The sequence below is a fragment of the Hypanus sabinus genome, chromosome 1 (assembly GCF_030144855.1).
Source record: "Hypanus sabinus isolate sHypSab1 chromosome 1, sHypSab1.hap1, whole genome shotgun sequence".
Lineage (NCBI taxonomy): Eukaryota > Metazoa > Chordata > Chondrichthyes > Myliobatiformes > Dasyatidae > Hypanus > Hypanus sabinus.
Window position 1 is genome coordinate 158,355,674 of NC_082706.1, and position 20,696 is coordinate 158,376,369.

Consider the following 20,696-nt stretch of genomic DNA (forward strand, 5'->3'; position numbering starts at 1 on the left):
TGGCGTCGACGTCCCGAAGGTTTCGGGAAGGAAAAGTCACTACTTGTCTGGGATGTGTTCAAAGCGCACTTGTCAGGTGAGACAAAAGCAGCATTGAAAGCTGAATATACAGACATTGCAGTCATCCCTGGTGGTTTGATCTCCGTGCTCCAGCCACTAGATGTGCGTTTAAACAAATCATATGTTTTTCCAAAGTTGGCACCCTCTGTATAAACCAACCTCCAAATTTTAGGACCAAAATTTAGGGCCAAATTCTCGGCTTATACACCAGAATTTACGGTAAATAGATTTAGAAATGTGTTTTTGCTTTCAGTTAGCAGTCTTCTTGTCTTTTCAGTTGATGTATCACTGAAGTCCCAACATTTGAATCTGTTTCTGTTCTCTTTCTCCATATTTAAACCATTGTGTTGGTGCATGGCCAAGTTGTTAAGGCGTTCGTCTAGTTCGAACCTTGGCTGAGGCTGCGTGTGTGTCCTTGAGCAAGGCACTTCAACCACATATTGCTGTGCAACGACACCAATGCCAAGCTGTATGGATCCTAATGCCCTTCCCTTGGACAATATCGGTGGCGTGGAGAGGGAACGCTTGCAGCTTGGGCAACTGCTGGTCTTCCACAACAAAAAACCTTGACCAGGCTTGCGCCCTGGAAACTTTACAAGGTGCAAATCCATGGTCTATTGAGAGTAAAGGTGTCTATCAAGAGTAACAAAGGCCTACAAGTTTAGACCATAAGATATAGCAGCAGAAGTAGGCCATTTGGCCCATCGAGGGTGCTCTGCTATTCATTTATGGACTAATCCAATTCTTCCAGTCAACTCCACTGGTAACCGGCAGCCAGCCAGAGTAGCATCCCTTTATTCCCACTCTCTGTTCTGCTGATCAGTCAATCCTCCATCCATGCTAGTAGCTTCCCTGTAATTCCATGGGCTCTTGCTAAGGACCTTCATGTGCAGCATCTTGTCAAAGGCCTGAAAATCGAAATACACCACATCTACTGCATCTGCTTTGTCTACCCTGCTTGTAATTTCCTCAAAAAATTGCAGTAGGTTAGTCAGGTGGGATTTTCCTTTCAGGAAACAATGCTGGCTTTGGCCTATTTTGTCACGTGCCTGCCTCCAGGTACTCTGTAATCTCATCCCATATTTGAGATGTGTCTGACAGAAGTAGGGATTTTCTAAGCTTATGAAGGTCATTTCTGGCTTCACAAAATATTCCCTGTAACAATCTTTAAATATTATTTCGGCTTATAATTTCTTAGCCTTGCAAACACTTTTTGGGAAAAGGTGATGGGAAACAACAACAACAAATATAAAATGAGTACAAGAGGTTCCCAGTTTGCACTAATAATATGTATCCATGTAATATTTTGACTTTTTTTGAACTGAGCAATGTTATCACAAAATTTGAATTTGTACTGTGTAAACACTGTTAACAAGATGCAATCGATGATGAGAACAATGATGAACAAAGTGAAGGCTTGTGCTGCAGTTAACAGCATGCCTGAAAATAATTCTCAGATTGTTCAAAGCAATACTCTGGCAGCAGGATAGGAAGATGAATAGTTGCAAAGAAATATATATATATAATGCTGTTACATTAAATTCAGATTTTTCTATGTTCTTGTGCACTTTTGAATTGGTGTTGACATTAGAAAGGAACCATTTGAAGGAAAGTTCAAAATATTTATCTAGCTGATTAACAAATAGAAAACACTAGCTTATAAAAATGACACATTTCCAAATGGTTTAAATTACTTTCAGGTGCATATTCCCTTTCAATAAGGGATTGGGATGAAGTAAAAGCTGATAATGTCAAACACTACAAGATCAGAAAACTCGACAGTGGCGGTTATTATATTACAACAAGAGCACAATTCGAGTCACTACAGAAGCTGGTGAAACACTACACAGGTACTTTCTAAAAGAATCAGATAATTAGAATTTCAGAAATATATACCTTGTTTGAAAAATCAGAATGACATTTAATATCATTGGCATGTATCATGGTGTATATAAAAAATTGGTAGTTGTTTAAATGGGGAACTCATAATCCTAAAATTACCTAGGAAGAAAGAAGCTATTTTAATCTGATTTCCCATTGTAGCCATGTGATGCTGCATTATGAAAAATTGACACAGCAATTAATGTTCCATCAAATTCACTATTTTGAAAGATTTTATGGATTGTAACATTGTGAAGTATTTTTTATTCCATGTTTTTAATGTCTTTCACACTTCAGTTTGTTGACTCTTCCGTAAATTTGTTAAATTCTCAATTTCTTCAGATCATGCAGATGGCTTATGCCATAGATTAACTACTGTGTGCCCTACTGTGAAACCACAAACCCAGGGACTAGCTAAAGATGCATGGGAAATTCCTCGGGATTCCTTGCGTCTGGAAGTTAAACTTGGACAAGGTTGTTTTGGTGAAGTTTGGATGGGTAAGTTTATATGGAGAAGAGGGAAGCAAAGGGGTTTTTAAATTAGTGAAATTTGTAAATTACAGGTTCTGTCAGGATACACAGCAGTTATCTTTATTTTAAACATGTCCAATTCTCAATAGTCATTATTGATAATTGAAACAATCTCAACAAAGTCTAATTGGTATTCTAATTGGTAGTCTCTTAATCAATACCAAATGCCTGGAATCCCTGTCACTGAGTAGCAGATATATATGTGTGTGTATAAACAGAAAAAAATAGGTGCACCAGTAGTTCACACTGGTCTTAAGCCTGTTCAATAAGATCAACACACTTCCTCACTATACCTACAATACAGTGCATAAGTCTTAGGCATGTGTAAAAATATTCTGCAAAGCAAACATGTTTTCAAAAATAGTTTCTAAATATCAAAATAATTACTGTAAAGAGCACTAAATGAAATCAATATTTGGTGTGATCATCTTTTTTCCTTTTAAAACTGCATCAATTCTTAGATACAGCGTCAAGCAGTTTTATAAGAAAATCAGCTGTTGGGTTGTTGCAAGCATGTTGGAGAACTAGCCCCAGTTCTGCAGACTTTGGCTGTCTCATTGCTTGTCTCTCCAGGTAATCCCAGACAGCCTCGATAACGTTGAGATCAGGACTCTGTGGAAGTCATACAATCTGTTGTGGAACTCCTTGTTTTTCATTTTGCTGAACATGTTTCTGTTTTGACCTTGGACGTGTGTTTGGGGTCATTATCCTGTAGAATGAAGTTGGGACCAATCAGACAATGTCCCTGATTATATAGCATTATGAATGAGTATATGCTTGTACTTCTCAGCATTGAGAATTCTATTAATTCTGACCAGATCACCAGTTCCTTTTGCAGAATTACAGCCCCAGGCCTCCGTCGTGGTTCACTGTTGGCTGCAGACATTCATCCATGTAGCACCCTCCAGCTCTTCTACTTGACACACTTCCTCCTGTTTAAGCCAAAATTTTCAAATTTTGACTCGTCAGTTCAGAGAACTTGCTGCCATTGTTCAACACCCTCGTGATTTAGTGTGTAGCTGAGTCTCTTGGCTTTGTTTCCACTTTGGAGATATAGGTTTTTGCCAGCAAATCTTATATGAAGACCACTTCTGACAAGATTTCTCTGGACTGTAGAAAGGGGTACTTAGGTTCCAATGATTTCTGTGAGTTCAGAGATGACAGCAGTGCTGGACTTCTGCTGTTTTAACAGGGATATCAGTCTGAAGTATCCCTCATCTATTCACTCACTTTCTGTGGCTGAACACTGCAGTTCTGGTCCTTCCTGAACCTTGCCTGCTTCTTTGTGCTTCTTCAGAAGAGCTTGGACAGCACTTCTTGAAGCTCCTGTCTGCCATGAAATTCTTGCATGGGAGAGACCTTGCTGATGCAGGATGACCAACTTGTGTTTTGTTGCTATGCTCACACTTGCCATGATGTAAGAATTGATGATTTTGAAGGTTAGACTGTCGTATTTGTCACACCCTCACCTTTTAGTTTGGTTGCCCTTTGCCCTGTTTGATTCCTTCTACACCTGTTTCTCAATTGTTAGCACCTGTTTGTTATCTTTGTTTAATCATGCACTGGGCTATATACCTACAAAGTAATCAAGTTTTTAATTGAAATAAAGTCTTTTACTTAATAAGTTGCTGCCATTAATGAAATCCCAAAATTTCTCTAAACATTTCATTTTTTGAAAAATGAATGTTTGGAAATCTAAAATGTGCTCTTTTCTACTGACACACTCTTGCAGAAGACATAAAAAATAAACATGTAAAACAAAATTTATATCAAAAACATAGGGTGCCTAAGACTTTTGCACAGTACTGTGAATCTCTTAACTTATTTGGCATACCGAAATCTGTTGACATCACTTAACTAGCACTTGAATCAGCATCCACAGACCTTCAGGGTAAAAAAGTTCCAAAGAATCTTATCATTGAATACATTTTTCCTTCTCATAGTAACTAAACCATTATCCTGAGGTTCACCAATAGACGTGTGAAGAATTTTCAGATTCAATTAGATGAATAATTAGAGCCCCCCTCCCCAAAAAAGGAGAGCTTTCATAACAGACTATGCTAGTATTTTGATACATTCAAGGGCAACCCTTCAAAGATTGAGAGCATCTGGGAGAGAAAAACATATTGTCGTATAAACCACAGATTCCTGATTGAGTGATGGGTTTGAGACTCATTAACTGGCGAAACTCAGTTTTGTCTATGAGAATAGTGAAATTCAGGCCACCTTTATTTAATAAAATTCCTCTTTTTAAAAATAAAACTGGTCCACCCACGAAAACAAAAGAAAGATACCAGCAGGCTGAGGGAGAGAATTTGCCACTGAAAAGGGCAACCTTGTTTCCTGTTCATACATGCTTCCCTTGAAGTGTATGAAAATCAGGGATAACAGCAGGTTTTGAGAAAGAAAAGCCTTTAGTTGAATCAGACGTTCTCCACCCTGTTCACAAGCTGACTGGAGGGAGAGCATTGTGTGCAGAGAATATTGAAAGTGGAATCACTAGTACATAATATGTGTTTGGAAGGCATGTGATAAACTGGCTACATGAATTTAGAAGTGAGATCGTGTTCTACCTTTATAAAATCCTATTATACTGCAATCAAACTTAACAAGTTTCCACAGTTCTTCATTCTCGTGTTACTTGCATTGATCTCACTTAAGTAACAGATCGAAGAGAAACTCATCAGGATTCAGTGATATTTCCAATGCAATCCCTTTACAACTGACTGCAATGTTTCAAGTTGTAAAAGAATACAATACATTGAAGGCAATTCAAACTTTGCTAATGTCTGTGGTTTTATATATTTTACATTGTTTATCATGCAAGTGATTTAGATCTCCCAGTAGGTTTTTGCAAAAATATCACAAAATATTTTGTTTTCCTGTGATTTAATTTTAATTTTTCTTCAGAGAACTGTTCAGTAAAAATTTTATCTTAATTCAAAAACGTGCTTTAGAAAATGTGTAAGTGTGTATGCAGCATTGCTAAATTTTCAACAAAAATATTAGCTTATGGTTATCAATTAAAGATATGGTAAGGTTGGAGAAGTTTTGCAACAGAATTATGAAGATGATTCCAACATAGTATCTTTCTTTTCAGGAACTTGGAATGGTACCACAAAAGTGGCAATTAAAACACTAAAACCTGGTACTATGTCTCCAGAAGCATTTTTGCAGGAAGCTCAAATTATGAAGAAGTTACGTCATGATAAGCTCGTACCATTGTATGCTGTTGTTTCAGAAGAGCCAATTTATATTGTAACAGAGTACATGGCTAAAGGTTAGTTTGTATAAACCAATTTTCTTGTAAAATATCTGTGGCAACTATACTGTACATGCCATATGTACTTGATGCTTTTGAGACCCAGTTGAGCACTTTAATTCTTTTTGCAGGTCTCTTTTTAAAGATTTCACATAGTTACAGTTTTTTAATGTTTAATTAAAGCTTTCCTGTCACCAGTAAAGAAACATGATTTGAGGGTGAATAGAATCTGAATTCGACAAAAACAGTATTTCTGGACAAAAATATTTTTTAACTAGCAAACAAGACAACTTACTAAGTTTGTAACAGACGTCAAAGGTTAAAGGAAGAACTTTTATTTATAGGAAAGGTTCGTTGTAATAGTGTATGTTGAATAACCTACTTTTGGTAGCATTCTTTTCACTGGAGCAAGAGTTTAATAAGTAGAACCTTGCAAGAGTTGAGTTGTCAAATCAGTAATGCATCAAAGTAGAGGGAGTGACAAAAAGGTCATGAAATAAAGAAAAATTATAAAAGTTTTCTTTTCATTCAAATGTGTTGCACAGAATAAACCTGCACAAAATTAGATTTCAGAGAAAACGCCAATTTTGTTAGTTTAATTATTCCTGATATTAAAGTGCTACATTTATATATGCACACATGTATGCATGTTATGATTTGGAGTGTTGCTTTTCATTTCAAATGTAAGATTTATATTATTAAAAAAATTGAAATTGCTATAAATCTGAAATTCTAGAAAAATTCAGCAGGTGAGGCAACATCTGTGGAAAGAAAACAGGAGTTGGTGTTTCAAGTTGAGGTGCCTTCATCATAACTGCCATTGGCATGATTCCTGGATTTCAGATTATATAAAAGATGTAAGAATTCATCTTAGCAGTTTGTGTGTTGCAAACGAGAAAATCTGCAGATGCTGGAAATCCAAACAATGCACACAAAATGGTGGAGAAACTCAGCACCAATGGAAAAGAGTAAACAGTCAATGTTTAGGGCCGAGACAGTTCACCAGGACTAAAGAAAATAGATGAGGTCAGAGTGAGAAGGTTGGGGGAGGGGAGGAAGAAATACACAGTGATAGGTGAAATGGGGGAGGGGTGAAGTAAAGAGCTGAGGTCAACTGGTGAAAGAGATAAAGGGCTGGTGAAGAGGGAATCTGATGGGAGAGGATAGAAAGCCATGGAAGAAAGGGAAGGAGGATCTCCTCTCCTTCACCGTTCCCTGTTCCATTTCCCTCTCTCACCTTAGCTCCTTAACTGCCCATCACCTCCCTCTAGTGCTCCTCCTGCCCTTTATTCCATGGCCTTCTGTCCTCTCTTATCAGATTCCCCCTTCTCCAGCCCTTTATTTCTTTAACCAATCGACCACATCTCTTTTCTTCTCCTGTCGCCCATTTCACCTATCACCTACTGCCATGTATTCCTTCCTCCCCTCCCTCCACCTCTTACTGTGACCTCATCATTTTTCTCCATTCCTGAGGGAGGGTCTCTGCCTGAAATGTTAACTGTTTACTCTTTCTCATAGATGCTACCTGGCCTGCTGAGTTCCTCCAGCATTTTGTAAGTGTTGCTGCTTTATTGCTGGTTATGTTTTTTGAATTAATTGATATCATCCTACTGATCTCCTTCATCCCTAGACAAGGGTTATTAAAAGAGAAACTTCATCTCAAAAATTTTTCCCTGAGGTAGTTAATTTGATTGACCTTTCGAGTTAGCACCCCCACCCTCTCTATCCATCTATCCTTGTCACAGCACTACATTGTAAATACATGCTAGTATTTATGCACATTCTATTCCATATTCGTACTTTAACCTCTAACTTGATTTTTTATATAATTCTTTATTCTTTATAATTGATGTTTTGTGTTGCATGTCGCAGCCTAACCAACACACCACAGCAAGTTCCTAATACATGTAAATGTATAGTAAACGGCTAATAAAGTTGATTCTTGATTCTAGACAGAGTATTCAGTGGAGGATGATCATTTTCTGTATGGCTATGAATTCCCTTGCTTTTAGAGAAGTTCAGCATAACTTCCATTCCCTTATAATGTACCTGTTAATAGTGCTTCAGTGTTCATTTTACCTAATTCAACAATCAGTAGCATGTTCTTATTATGATAAGTTGAAAATTTATTTTAACACCCAGCATACGTGACACGACTTTGCAGTACAGTGTGAAAATTTGTTTTAATATTAGAATCGTTACAGTACAAGAAGCAGCCCACTGAATCTGTACTGGCTCTGAGAAGAGCAATTCAATTCCACCATTCTTTTACCCATGGGGCTATAAATTAATTTTTCTCCCATCCAGATTCCATTTGAAACACCTATTGATTGGTTATGTTTCCATCATCCCTAGAGACTGTGAATTTCAGTGTGTTTTGTCACAATCTGATTTATATTACATACATCATTTTAAATTTTATATCAATGCCGTTAATTCTTAAAACATAAGACCATGCAACCGTAAGACATAGGGGCAGAGTTAGGACATTCGGCCCATTGACACTGCTGCACTATTCTATCATGATTGAGTTATTATCTCTTTCAATCCCATTTTCTTTCCTTGTTACCATAACCTTTGATATCCTTACTAATCAAGAACCTATCACCTCCTCTTTAAATATATCCAATGACTTGGCTTCCACAGCAATGATTTACTACTTGTTTTCTATAGCAATGAATTCCACAGATTCAATTACCCTCTGGCTTAAGAAATTCCTCCTCATCTCTATTCTAATGGGAGTTCCTTCTATTTTAACATCTAATAATGGAAATAATTTTTGTATTCAAATCAGTCATGTTCTCATCTCTCCTCAATATTTTGTGCTTCCAAAGAGAACAACCCACTTCTTCAGCTTGCCTTTAGTGAAAACATCTCCTTCCTATTTTCTTAATATCCTGTAAACAGAGGTGAACGTTGCGGTCAAGCTGTGTTTTGAGTAGGTGCAATGTAATCTCCTTGTTCCTGTACTGTTTGTGAGTTGTTATGGTTTCCTAACTACTCTCTTGATGTGCACTGCCACTGAGAAGTATTTAAAAATACTAATTTCCTTCTGTCCTGTACACCCTTCAGACATGTGCCTACTCGACTGGATTGTCTCCTACTTGTTCTGCTAAAGTATAGCACTTCACACTCTGTATTAGATATCACTTGCCTCTTGCTTGCCCAGTCAACCCAGTTTTCTGTCTTCTGGCATCCTGTTACTTGTTCTTTATGTGAAGTTTGTGTCCTGTACAGATTTGGAAATTTTGCCTTACATGTTCATTACTATGTTATTAAAATAATTTAAGAAAAGACTGTCCCTCCACTGACAACTATATTTGCCTGCATGCTATATTTTCCCTTTAAATCAGATTTCTTTTCACTGTTGCCACTGACTCTTTACTTTCTCAGATTTGCCAATGAGTTTTTATGTGGGATTATATCTAACCTCTTCTGAAATCCATTGTATTGCCTTCATTAATGTGTACCTCAACAAATGAAAAACAATTAGAGTAGTTTAATGTGATTTTTAACAGATCCATGATGGCTTTCCTTCATCAAATAAAACTTCTCTAAGCACCTACTTGTATGTCCCATTTTATTTCCAAAGCTTTCCTAAAGCTAGGGGCAATCTGACTGCCCAGCAGTTGATTGGCATGTCCTTGACCTCTTTTTTTTAAATGAAGTGAGGTGCGGCAACAACTATCTTCTAATTTTCCCCTCTATCTGAAGAGGATTGTAAGATATTGACATTTCATTCTGAAACCACCAACCCCCATCTCATTTTATTAGACTGTACCCCTTTTAAACTTGTTGAGTTCTTTTTATTTCAAGCATTTCTAGCCTTTCAATTTTGTTGTCCAGTGATGCCTAACATTGTAGGGGGTGGTTTATGCTAATAACTAAAGTAATAGATTTGAAGCATTTGTATTTAATCATCTGCATGTGGAATGTAGCTTACCCAATGTGTCTGATTGTGTATGTTTTCTGCAATTCCAGCAAAGCTGCTAACATCATTGCTTCTAAAGTACTGTTCTGTCCTAATTGTGTCCATGAGGTTATGATCATTATATTGTCTCTTGTTATCAATAGCTTGCACATAGCACCTTTAATACGGCACATTTTCTGAGGCATTTCACATGAGTGTTATGAAGCAAAATTCATTGAGCCTTGTAGGAAGAGACTAGAGCAGATCAAAAGTTGGTTTATCGTCCTCAAAGAAGGAAATAATTATTTTGGCAGGGAGTTTCATTGAGTAGTGCTGGAGATTAAAGACTCAGTCTTGCTCTAATTATTAAAAAATAATATAATGATACAAATGAACAATATTAATTTTCCTGCTACAGGAAGTTTATTGGATTTTGTAAAGGAAGGCGATGGAAAGTCCCTGAAACTTCCACAACTTGTTGATATGGCTGCACAAGTAAGTTTTTAAAAAATGTAGAGCACATAATTGAGATTACACATGACTGTTGGTGCTAATGATAGTTTTCTGTTAAATGGATTCTTGTAAAGTAACAGAACATCCTGACCATGCAGTATGATTGCAAGTCATCTGAAAATATTTTCAGTCTGCAAGTCAGAATTCTTTGTTAGTAAATTGAACTTCTTCGAGTAAGTAAGATGTTGATTTTGATGTTCATCAGTTACAGTAGTATATATAATTTGAGATTTTCTGTTAGTTTTGCTGTATCCTACAGATAGTAATCAGTATAATTTTAGATTTTGCAATTCTGACACCTATTTTGAGTATCAGGAAAACCTGTGATTCTAACATGGATGGCTGTACTTTCACAAGATGCATGTTATTGTTTGTGTTGTGCTTGGTCTAAATGTAGTAAATTAAGTGTGAGTTTCGACTTTCATAGTCTTTTTCAAGTTACCATGTAATTAATCTTTATGCTCATGGTACTTTGTATAGTTTATAAGTAGCAGATATTCATTAATGCATTTGAGCTTTACTGAAGCACATTGATTTTTCTTAATTGGTGAAGATCATAAAAAATATTTTCTTAAATGTGTAAAACTTCTATGTTTAATAAGATTGCTGATGGCATGGCGTATATTGAACGAATGAACTACATCCACAGAGACCTAAGAGCAGCCAACATCCTTGTGGGTGACAATCTTGTATGTAAAATAGCAGACTTTGGCTTAGCACGGTTGATTGAAGACAATGAATATACAGCAAGACAAGGTAAAACTTAGTTCTATATACAAACATTTCTGTATACTAATTTGGAACTGAAGTATGCCACTAGCTCTTGAGTTTACTCTGCCATTCCATAAGATCATGGCTAATTTGATTTTAACTTCAAAACCAGTTTCCCATTAATCCAGAGAAACTGTTTGCCTCCTTGCTTATCAACTACCTATCTAGTTCTGCCTTAAATAATATTCAAAGACTCAAGATTCTTAAGAGCTAAGGGGGAAAAAAATCATTTTATGTTCCCTTAATGGGAAACACTCATTAATCAGTAGGTGCTATTTTCTTATTTTTCTTATATTATAATATTATAATATTTTCTTAAGAAAATGCCCTCTCCACATCTACTCTGTCAAAACGGCTCGGGATCCTATGTTTCAGTCATCCCCTCTCATGCTTGTAAATTCCACTGGGTACAAGTCTAATTTGTCCAACCTTTCCTCATAAATCAACAGACCCATTTCTAGTAAATAGTCTCTGAGTAGCTTCCAACAGAATTATATCCTTTGCACTTGTCAATCCATTATTATGCAATAATCCCTAACAGTGGACAGATTGTACTAGCTCAATGGGCAATACAGATGGTATGGATGAGTTGAGCCCAAGGGCATGTATAACCCTGTGACGCTAAGTATAAAAGCAGAAAGGGAGTTCTATGAATATTTAAAGAACTAATGAAGTGAATGTTGGTCCTGTAGAAAACGCAAAGGTTACAGGCCTTTACCTTGGTTTGGAGATTAACTTAAGTCAATTACTTATATTAGAAATAAGTACAATTTGTCTGGTCACACTGCTCCAATAAAAACTAATGTGCTTCTTGTATAGGAGCTAAATTTCCTATCAAATGGACAGCTCCAGAGGCTGCTTTATATGGACGGTTTACTATCAAATCTGATGTGTGGTCATTTGGAATTCTGCTGATAGAGCTGGTTACAAAGGGAAGAGTACCATATCCAGGTAAATAAAGGCAACATTCTTGATCACTGCTTTTTGTAAACAAAAATGCTGAGTAAACAATTGGATGAATATTTAATTTTTATAAAGGAATATTCATTCTGAAAGAATGCATTTGCAGACTCTTTAATGCCGCACCTCTTTCTTTCTAGACTTCATTTCAGAAGTGCTTGCTACTTTATACCCTAGGCTTTTTACAGTCCCAAAGGTGTCACCAGAAAGCTATAGATAAGAGTGAATGAATATTAGAAAGTTTCTAAAATGATGCAATTGCAAGCACTTCTGACTGTGAAAATAGGTGCCGTACTCAGAAACCTCAATACCATCTCCTACATCCGCAGAAACAATTGCGTTAGATTAACTCATTCGAATTCAGTGGTTCCCAAATTTTCGGAGTTACCCTCACCTTGTGTCCCAGACCACATCCCTAGCAGCCCCCCTCCCTTTCCAGCCATTACATAAACACTATAAAGAATTTTGATTTACAATCCACAGTGGAAGAAAATAAGAGCTGCAAGTTCAAAGCAGTGACAAATCATTGCAAAAAATGTACAATCTATTTAAAGCTACAAATAAAATCATTTCATTTAATTTCAGTAAAAAACTATTTTAGAGTGTACATTAATAGTCCAACTATTCACTACCTCATTGCTTTTTCACCTTGCAGTGAGATGGATGGGCTTAGTGCAGTGATAAAAGCTTCTCTACATTGGGCTGAATGTTACTCAGGTTGCTCAGATCCTGGTATTCAGTAATTTGCAGACTGTTTTGTTGCTTTGAAAGAAGTTATGTGACTACACTGAAACCGTACTCCACTAAGTATAATGTTAGAATGCTAATAACATATCGACCTTTTTCCACAGTGCAGGATATCGTTCAGAGATTTCTTTCTGCAAGCAAAGGTCTTGTTACGATTTTTTTTTAACCTTGGCTTCAGCTCAAACTTATTTTGTAGTGAGAGCAGTTCTTCCAGCTTTCTTGTTAATTCCTTGTTACAAGTGTTCAGAAATGGATTTATTACCCATTCTGGAATTTGGATCAAGAGAAGATCCCAGAATCTTTCTGATATGTGGGAATCACTGTTCTAACTAATTGATTCGAATTTAAATCCAGCTACTGAATTAGGACCTGTCAGAATTAGTTAAATGTTGGTCAGTCGACAAGAGGAGTATTTTGAACAATTCCAACTACTACTGAGAAGGTTGCCTAGATCGCAGAAAGGGTGTATGCAGTAAAAGTTTCTGGTTCCAAGGATGAGGGTTTTCAAGTGGAAGATTAGAATGGAAAAAATTATGATGTTCTCCTTGGATTAAAAAAAATATTGAGAGGAGAGTTCATAGAAACATGAAAGGCCATGATGGGTTTAGATAAAATATAAGTTGTTTCCATCAATGATTATCTATGGTGAAGGGGCGTGAATTTGAAATGCAATGGTAGAGTTTTTAGAAAACCCTATGTCGGAGATAGTTATGATCTACAATTCAGTGCCTATTAGGTTGGTGGAAAAAGTAAGGATTTTCTAAAGGGGCTTGATGAACACTTGAACTAAAAGTGCAAGTTTTTAGAGGAAGAACAAGGGGGTAGAATAATTGGGGCTGCTACACAGAAAACTAATATAGACTCATACACTTTCCTGTTCTATAATGATTCTATAAATGTGCCATTAAAGGCACAATCAGAACATGTAGTTTTCTATTTGATAAAAAAGGATTATTTGACTTAACAGATTGATTTATGGTATAAGTGTGACTGATGGTCCAGTAATATTCATTGCCACTCACTCAGACTAGACCCACAAATAAAATTTAAATGACAGAAAAAAATGAGTTCATGTACCACCTTGCAAAGCCTTTGAATCACCTGTTTCTTCACAGATAAAGTACCTTGGTTTGGTCTCTGTAAATATTTTAAAGAATCTTCATTTAGATCAATGGACCAAGTAAAATCTTCTAGCTGGAATCATACCTAGCATAAATGTTGTAATGGTTGTTGATGGAATAGCCAAGATATCATTACGTGTGCTCATCAGTGGCATTTCTTATGCACATCTGCTTTCAGTTTTTCATTTGCTTCATCACTCCGAGCTGCTTGCTGTCACAAAATTGAAAGTGTGCTGTTGACTGAGTGCACGTTTAAATTGGCAACTCATCAGATTACAAGCAGTCATTGCCCTTCTGTGGCAAAGCCTGGGCAACATTTATTCTTAAGGTCATACATAGATATCAACATATGAGGCAATAGAAACTCCAAGGGAAGTCTGATCACCTTCCCTTGATGTTCAGTGTAATTGACATAATTAAATCTTCCACTACCAAAATCCTGTAATTGCTATTTTATTGGAGAAACTGTACAAAATACTTTGACTTTAAGAACTGGCAGGGAACAAGTGGTTTGCAGCAAGTGACTCATTTCCCGGTGTAACAAACCATTCTGGCATAGAACCATAGAACATTACAGCGCAGAAACAGGCCTTTTGGCCCTTCTTGGCTGTGCCAAACCATTTCTCTGCCTAGTCCCACTGACCGCAACCTGGCCCATATCCCTCCATACACCTCTCATCCATGTACCTGTCCAAGTTTTTCTTAAATGTTAAAAGTGAGCCCACATTTACCACTTCATCTGGCAGCTCATTCTACACTCCCACCACCCTCTCAGTTAAGAAGCTCCCTCTAATGTTCCCTTTAAACTTCTCCCCTTTGTCCTTAATCCATGTCCTCTTTTTTTTCTCTCCTAGCCTCAGTGGAAAAAGCCTGCTTGCATTCATTCTATCTATACCCATCATAATTTTATATACCTCTATCAAATCTCCCCTCATTCTTCTACGCTCCAGGGAATAAAGTCCTAACCTATTCAACCTTTCTCTGTAACTCAGTTTCTCAAGTCCCGGCAACGTTCTTGTAAACCTTCTGTGCACTCTTTCAACCTTATTAATATCCTTCCTGTAATTCGGTGACCAAAACGCAATACAATACTCCAAATTCGGCCTCACCAGTGCCTTATACAACCTCACCATAACATTCCAACTCTTATACTCAATACTTTGATTTATAAAGGGCTACGTGTCAAAAGCTCTCTTTACGACCCTATCTACCTGTGAGGCCACCTTTAGGGTATTTTGTATCTGTATTCCTAGATCCCTCTGTTCTACTGCATTCCTCAGTGCCCTACCATTTACCTTGTATGCTCTACCTTGGTTTTTCCTTCCAAAGTGCAATACCTCACACTTGTCTGTATTAAACTCCATCTGCCATTTTTCAGCCCATTTTTCCAGCTGGTCCAGATCCCTCTGCAAGCTTTGAAAACCTTTCCTCACTGTCCACTATACTTCCAGTCTTTGTATCATCAGCAAATTTGCTGATCCAATTTACCACGTTATCATAAAGATCATTGATATAGATGGCAAATAACAATGGACCCAGCACTGATCCCTGTGGTACACCACTAGTCAAAGGCCTCCAATCAGAGTAGCAATCCTCCACTTCCATTCTCTGGCTTCTCCCATTGAGCCAATGTCTAATCCAATTTACTGTCTCATCATGTATACTTAGTGACTGAATCTTCCTAACTAACCTCCCATGCGGGACCTTGTCAAAGGCCTTACTGAAGTCTATGTAGATAACATCCACTGCCTTCCCTTCATCCACTTTCCTTGTAACCTCCTCGAAAAACTCTTAATAGATTTGTTAAACATGACCTACCACGCACAAAGCTGTGTTGACTGTCCCTAATAAGTCCCTGTCTATCTAAATACTTGTAGATCCTATCTCTTAGTACTCCTTCTAGTAATTTACCCACTACCGACATCAAATTTACTGGCCTATAATTTCCTGGATTACTTCTAGAGCCGTTTTTAAACAACGGAACAACGGCATCTGTAAGGCATGGCTGGAATGTAGTGGAAGACCCTGCACTTGTCTGTTTGAATGCAGTTTCAGCAATGATTGAACTTCATGGTCACTCAGGACAAAGCAACCTACTTAATTGACACTTCTTCCATAACTTAAGTGTTTTCTGTTTATACTAGCAGTACATCATGTCTCCAGCATGTGTGCATGCTCTATAAGTGGCACTGCAGCAACTCACCAAGACTATTTTGACATCATTACCAAATACACAAACCTAATTTGGTGTTACAATTTCATTGCAACAAAACTTGCATAGGTTAGGTAGGCAACTCATAGACATATCCCTAACAGTACAAATAAATAGTTGCCCTGATAATTGAACCTACATCCCACAAATCAATAAAAAAATGAAAATATTATTTAAAAAAAACTAAATTGTACAGACTGCTATTAGACAATTGCTTTCAATTTTGGTACTTCCCTCTGGAGCTTCAGAGAAATAGTCAAAAAGTTACACTTATAGTAGTGTAGTACTACTTCAGAACTACAAGGGAAATTCATACGTCTCAGCAGAGTTATGTAGTGAAATGTGGACTAGTTTCACATTTTTAGGAGTTGAGTATTTTGTGTTCACTGTTATGGAAATGATCATTAAGTGTTTTCAGAAACTAGTTGAGGCAATTGGCTAAAAGTACTGTTTTGCAACTCGGCACCAAAATGTAGACTGGAAATATGTGAGGAAAAATAATTCAGTTCCACTGGTTGAAATTACAATCACTTTTGTCTTGCATAAACTTTCATGATAATGAAAAGCAGTTTTCAGAATTTAAAATGCAATCTTTATATTCAAAGTCGATTTCTGAAATCTTTTGAATGTACTACTAAAATCTGTACAGCCTGCTTTTAGTTTCTGTTCTGTTTCAATGTACGGGTTTGTGATGGTTACGGGACACTCAGAGCTATTTGCCTATTTCAAATCTGAGTAAAAGATTGTAAATGCTTTTAATTCAATAAATAGATCTGATTGAATTATTACTCTTCTCGTTTTCAGGTATGGTGAACAGGGAAGTTTTGGAGCAGGTGGAACGGGGCTACAGAATGCCTTGTCCTCAGGGATGTCCAGAGTCTCTGCACGAGCTCATGAAACAGTGTTGGAAGAAAGATCCTGATGAAAGACCAACGTTTGAATACATACAATCCTTCCTAGAAGATTACTTTACTGCTACAGAGCCCCAGTATCAACCTGGAGATAATCTATAAGCCAAGTCAACTGCAGTTGGCTGTTGGTCTGCCAAGATTGTAGGTGTCTTGCTTCTTGACACAATCAACACTATACCCCTTTTGGAATTGCCACTATGCAGTTGCACAGAACCACTTCTTGTTTCTTGAACATGTATCATCATTTGCCATTTCACTTCAGGGTACTAAGGAGTTTTTTATGAACACTAGTTGTTTTTAGCCCATGTTTTTAAATGTGAAGAGATACAATCATGTAAAACACTAATCTAAATATTAACTAAAATCCACTATTTTTGAAAAGGAGTAAATTTTCAATGTCTGATAAGCCTCTTTGGGTTAAGTTTGCCCAGGATTTTTTTTAAACATAGGGTGCGTGCAGGAGTTGATCTAGTTTGGCAGACCTCAGTAATCAGATGACTGTAAGCATGAGTATTGCACTGTGTTCAATACTTCTACTGATGTAACTGGAAATACAGCATGAGATTTTAAATTTTATACATAGTTTGAGTTTAATTCAGAAATGCAGGAAAATAATGAACACATTTTGTACTTTATGAACTAAACTACAAACTCTTAAACTTGAAATCATGTAATATTAGCTTGGAAATAGGTTTGGGGTGCTTTTTGATTTTTGGCAAAAGTTGGTTTCTAAAGAACAAACTTCCTTTAGTGACTGTAAAAGGCTTGGTATTTATGATATCGCTATTTTGCTAAAGAAAATTAGAAAGCATAAGCAAAGAAAATAAGCGTAACTTGAAGCTTCAGACATTCAAACATATCGAGCAATAATTGACACAGTGTTATTGCTGCAATGTGATATTGACCAAGATAGAAACGTCTATCATGTGTGAACAGCAACACTAAGTTTATTAAGGGTAAATTTAAAAATGCTAGGACTACATAGCATTTCAGTAAGGTTAATATATACTGTGGGAGGAATGCTGAAATTTAGTCATGACCTTATCAGCACTGAAGCACAAGATGGGCAATAGCATTTTCTGCGTAGTCTAATTTCCAAATGTTTACAGAACTTGTTCCATCCATGGAAGTTTTTTTCTACAGAGCATATCTTCTTAATTAGTGCCATCAATAGTACATTTTTTCCTTCAATATATTTTGTGATAGTTTTAAATCTGTATGAAATCATAGAATCTCTAATTTTTGTTCATAACCTTTTTGAAAATAGCCAAGCCAGGGTGTTTGTTTTCTGTACTAATTGCAGATCTCCTTTGCCAGAAAGCTTTCTAGTGATTATTTTCATTAATGGACAAAATCATTCCTGTAACAACAATTGTTCAGTAAATAAACACAAATTTGTGTTACCACTTTGCTAAAAGAGGAAAAATGGCTTGTTTTCACTTATCTTTATCTTTTTGATTTCCTGTACCCTCAAACAAAATATAATGCAATACATGATTTTCTGTTCTGTTTCATTTAAAGTGTGCACTTGTAAAATCTGCTTAATTGATTTTACATCTCTTAAAGCAATTTCCAAATCTGTGGGGAAAATATGCTCAAAGGATTTCTCTGAAACTGCCATACTCATAATTTTCTGTGCACGAATACATACTACTTATTAGGTTTTGAAGTATTGCCATCAAATGATGGGAGTTGTGCAGCTGGGAAAACAAAATGGAATCATAAAATCAATTCCATAACCACTCTGGTATAATGTAAAAGGTATATTTTCATGCATTGCTTAAAATCATGTAAATCCACCTTTTTGCAATATTTAAGAAAGCCATGTTTTTGTTTTGAAATTTGTCCTCGCAAATTAATCAGTTCTGTTTTTTTTACAGGGTAGACTTGAGTTGAAGCTTCTGTAAAAATGTAGACTTTTGCTAACATTCAACATGATTGTGTGTTGGTGGTAGTTTGGGTATTAGCTCCTCATGTTAGACTGTTCAGGTCAAAGATACCTAGGTAAGAGTGGCTCTACGGCACAGTTATCTCTAACTAACCACAAAGGAAAATGATAGTTTGTGAAATAATGTCACACAGACAATGTATGCTCCAGAGAGTTGAAAGATAAAGCATGTTAAAAACAATGAAACAATCTGAATCTAGTAATTGATCTTAAAGTGATAGTTGATGTTTTCTTTTCCAAGTATTACATTAATTTTCTTTAGTTTCAATATGTAACAAAGAGATGACATGGGATTGCAATAACCAATTTTACTACCAGATTGAACTGCATGTTACCCAATCCTAGTACTTGATTTCAAGATATAAATGTATAAATGTATTCAGGAGTCTGTCCTTGGCATAGATTATTCTTCTATTGCTAGATCAGCTATTACTTCTCATGAGGTGGTGATGGTGGCAAGCCAGTGCCTTGGATTGCTGCTGACCTTCTGTTGAAGAAGCACCCACATGTAAAGTGTTACAGGATTTCAGCCCAGTAATGAAAGGAGTAACAATATAATCCTGTTTCTCAATCTTAGAGAATACCACACACGATGGTGCCAATATTTATCCTATGATGTTTCTTAAATTCCTGAAACTCTAAAGTAGGGACTTCCCGAAAAAACTACAATACTGTTGCATTGACATTATCTTGTTACTTATATTCAATTTGAGCTACATGTGTGCAGTTTTGTTTTCAATTTGATCCTAAAGCCAAAATAGTCTCTCACAGCAAACATTGACTTTCAATGCTGTAGCACCACCATGGCTCTTTCTCATTGACCTGCACTACTCTGCATCCCTGCACATGCATGTGCGCGCATGCACACACACGCACACAAGCCACCCCACCATTGGGTTACGACAATTTGGGCAATGGAGATACACCCTCATGGAATTCACAAATTATCTGAGATATGGAATAGAAATTCACTATTATGGAATTCATGTAGGGGAAACATAAACACAAATTGTATACTTGTAACCTCCCAGCTATTGTCTAAATATCACAGCTACCAGTTCACCCAGAGAACCGTTTAAGAGACTTGATTCAGAAACTGACAAAGCAATCTCTTCTATTAACTAAAACAACCCTTTTCTTCTGCTTGCATTTGATTTGGTTTCGCGGTGAACTGTTCAAACTGCTTAGCTTGACTATTGGATAAGGTTGCATCTTTTTAGCTTTCATGAAAAGATAGATTGAAGATGTTGAGAATTGCGAAGAATACTGATTTCAATTGTGGACGAAATTTTAAAGGGCTTTTGGTAATTGCTTGCAAATGAAGATGTGAACCCTAATTAGTGTGTTTTAAACCAGTATCAGTCAATTGTCTGCAATTTTTAATTCAACAAATCTGATTTTAGGAACTGTTGTGTTTTCGTTTATGTATCTAGATAAGTCTTGTGTTTAAAGAACATCGTTCCAGTCAGCTTGTTATAAACATCCAACCAGAAATTTGGATCTTTCTCGTATTCTTGGTTTCAATTATCTCCCACATTTTCTCTTAGAACTTGCCAAGGGAGTAGGATGTATTTTGCAGAAAAATTTAAATTTTAATACTGTAAATTGAAACAATTCAGTTGATTCCTTGGCTGGAGATTACTTCAATCAGACAAACTGCTGCTTTGTTTAAAATATACATTGAAATCTAAGCAGGAGATAATCAGCAGATACTGGAAATCCAAGCAACACACACAAAATGCTGGAGGAACTTAACAGGCCAGGCAGTATCTATGGAAAATAGTACAGTCAGTATTTTGGGCTGAGACCCTCCATCAGGACAGAAATATAAGCTTCCCATTCATTTGGTTAAACTTGCCTCTGAGCTGG

General features: G+C 36.6%; 1 protein-coding gene across 2 annotated transcripts in view; it reads left to right on the forward strand.

Moving 5' to 3' along the window:
* The window catches only part of yes1 (YES proto-oncogene 1, Src family tyrosine kinase), a 67,495-nt gene extending 49,119 nt beyond the window's left edge, over positions 1-18,376 (forward strand). For both annotated transcript variants that reach the window (XM_059979660.1, XM_059979656.1), the window contains 7 exons: positions 1,761-1,910; positions 2,284-2,439; positions 5,573-5,752; positions 10,063-10,139; positions 10,760-10,913; positions 11,748-11,879; positions 16,773-18,376. In XM_059979660.1, coding sequence (XP_059835643.1) covers positions 1,761-1,910; positions 2,284-2,439; positions 5,573-5,752; positions 10,063-10,139; positions 10,760-10,913; positions 11,748-11,879; positions 16,773-16,981 — 1,058 coding nt within the window. In that variant the 3' untranslated portion in view covers positions 16,982-18,376. The remainder of the gene's footprint in view (positions 1-1,760; positions 1,911-2,283; positions 2,440-5,572; positions 5,753-10,062; positions 10,140-10,759; positions 10,914-11,747; positions 11,880-16,772) is intronic.
* Positions 18,377-20,696: the final 2,320 nt, after the last annotated feature.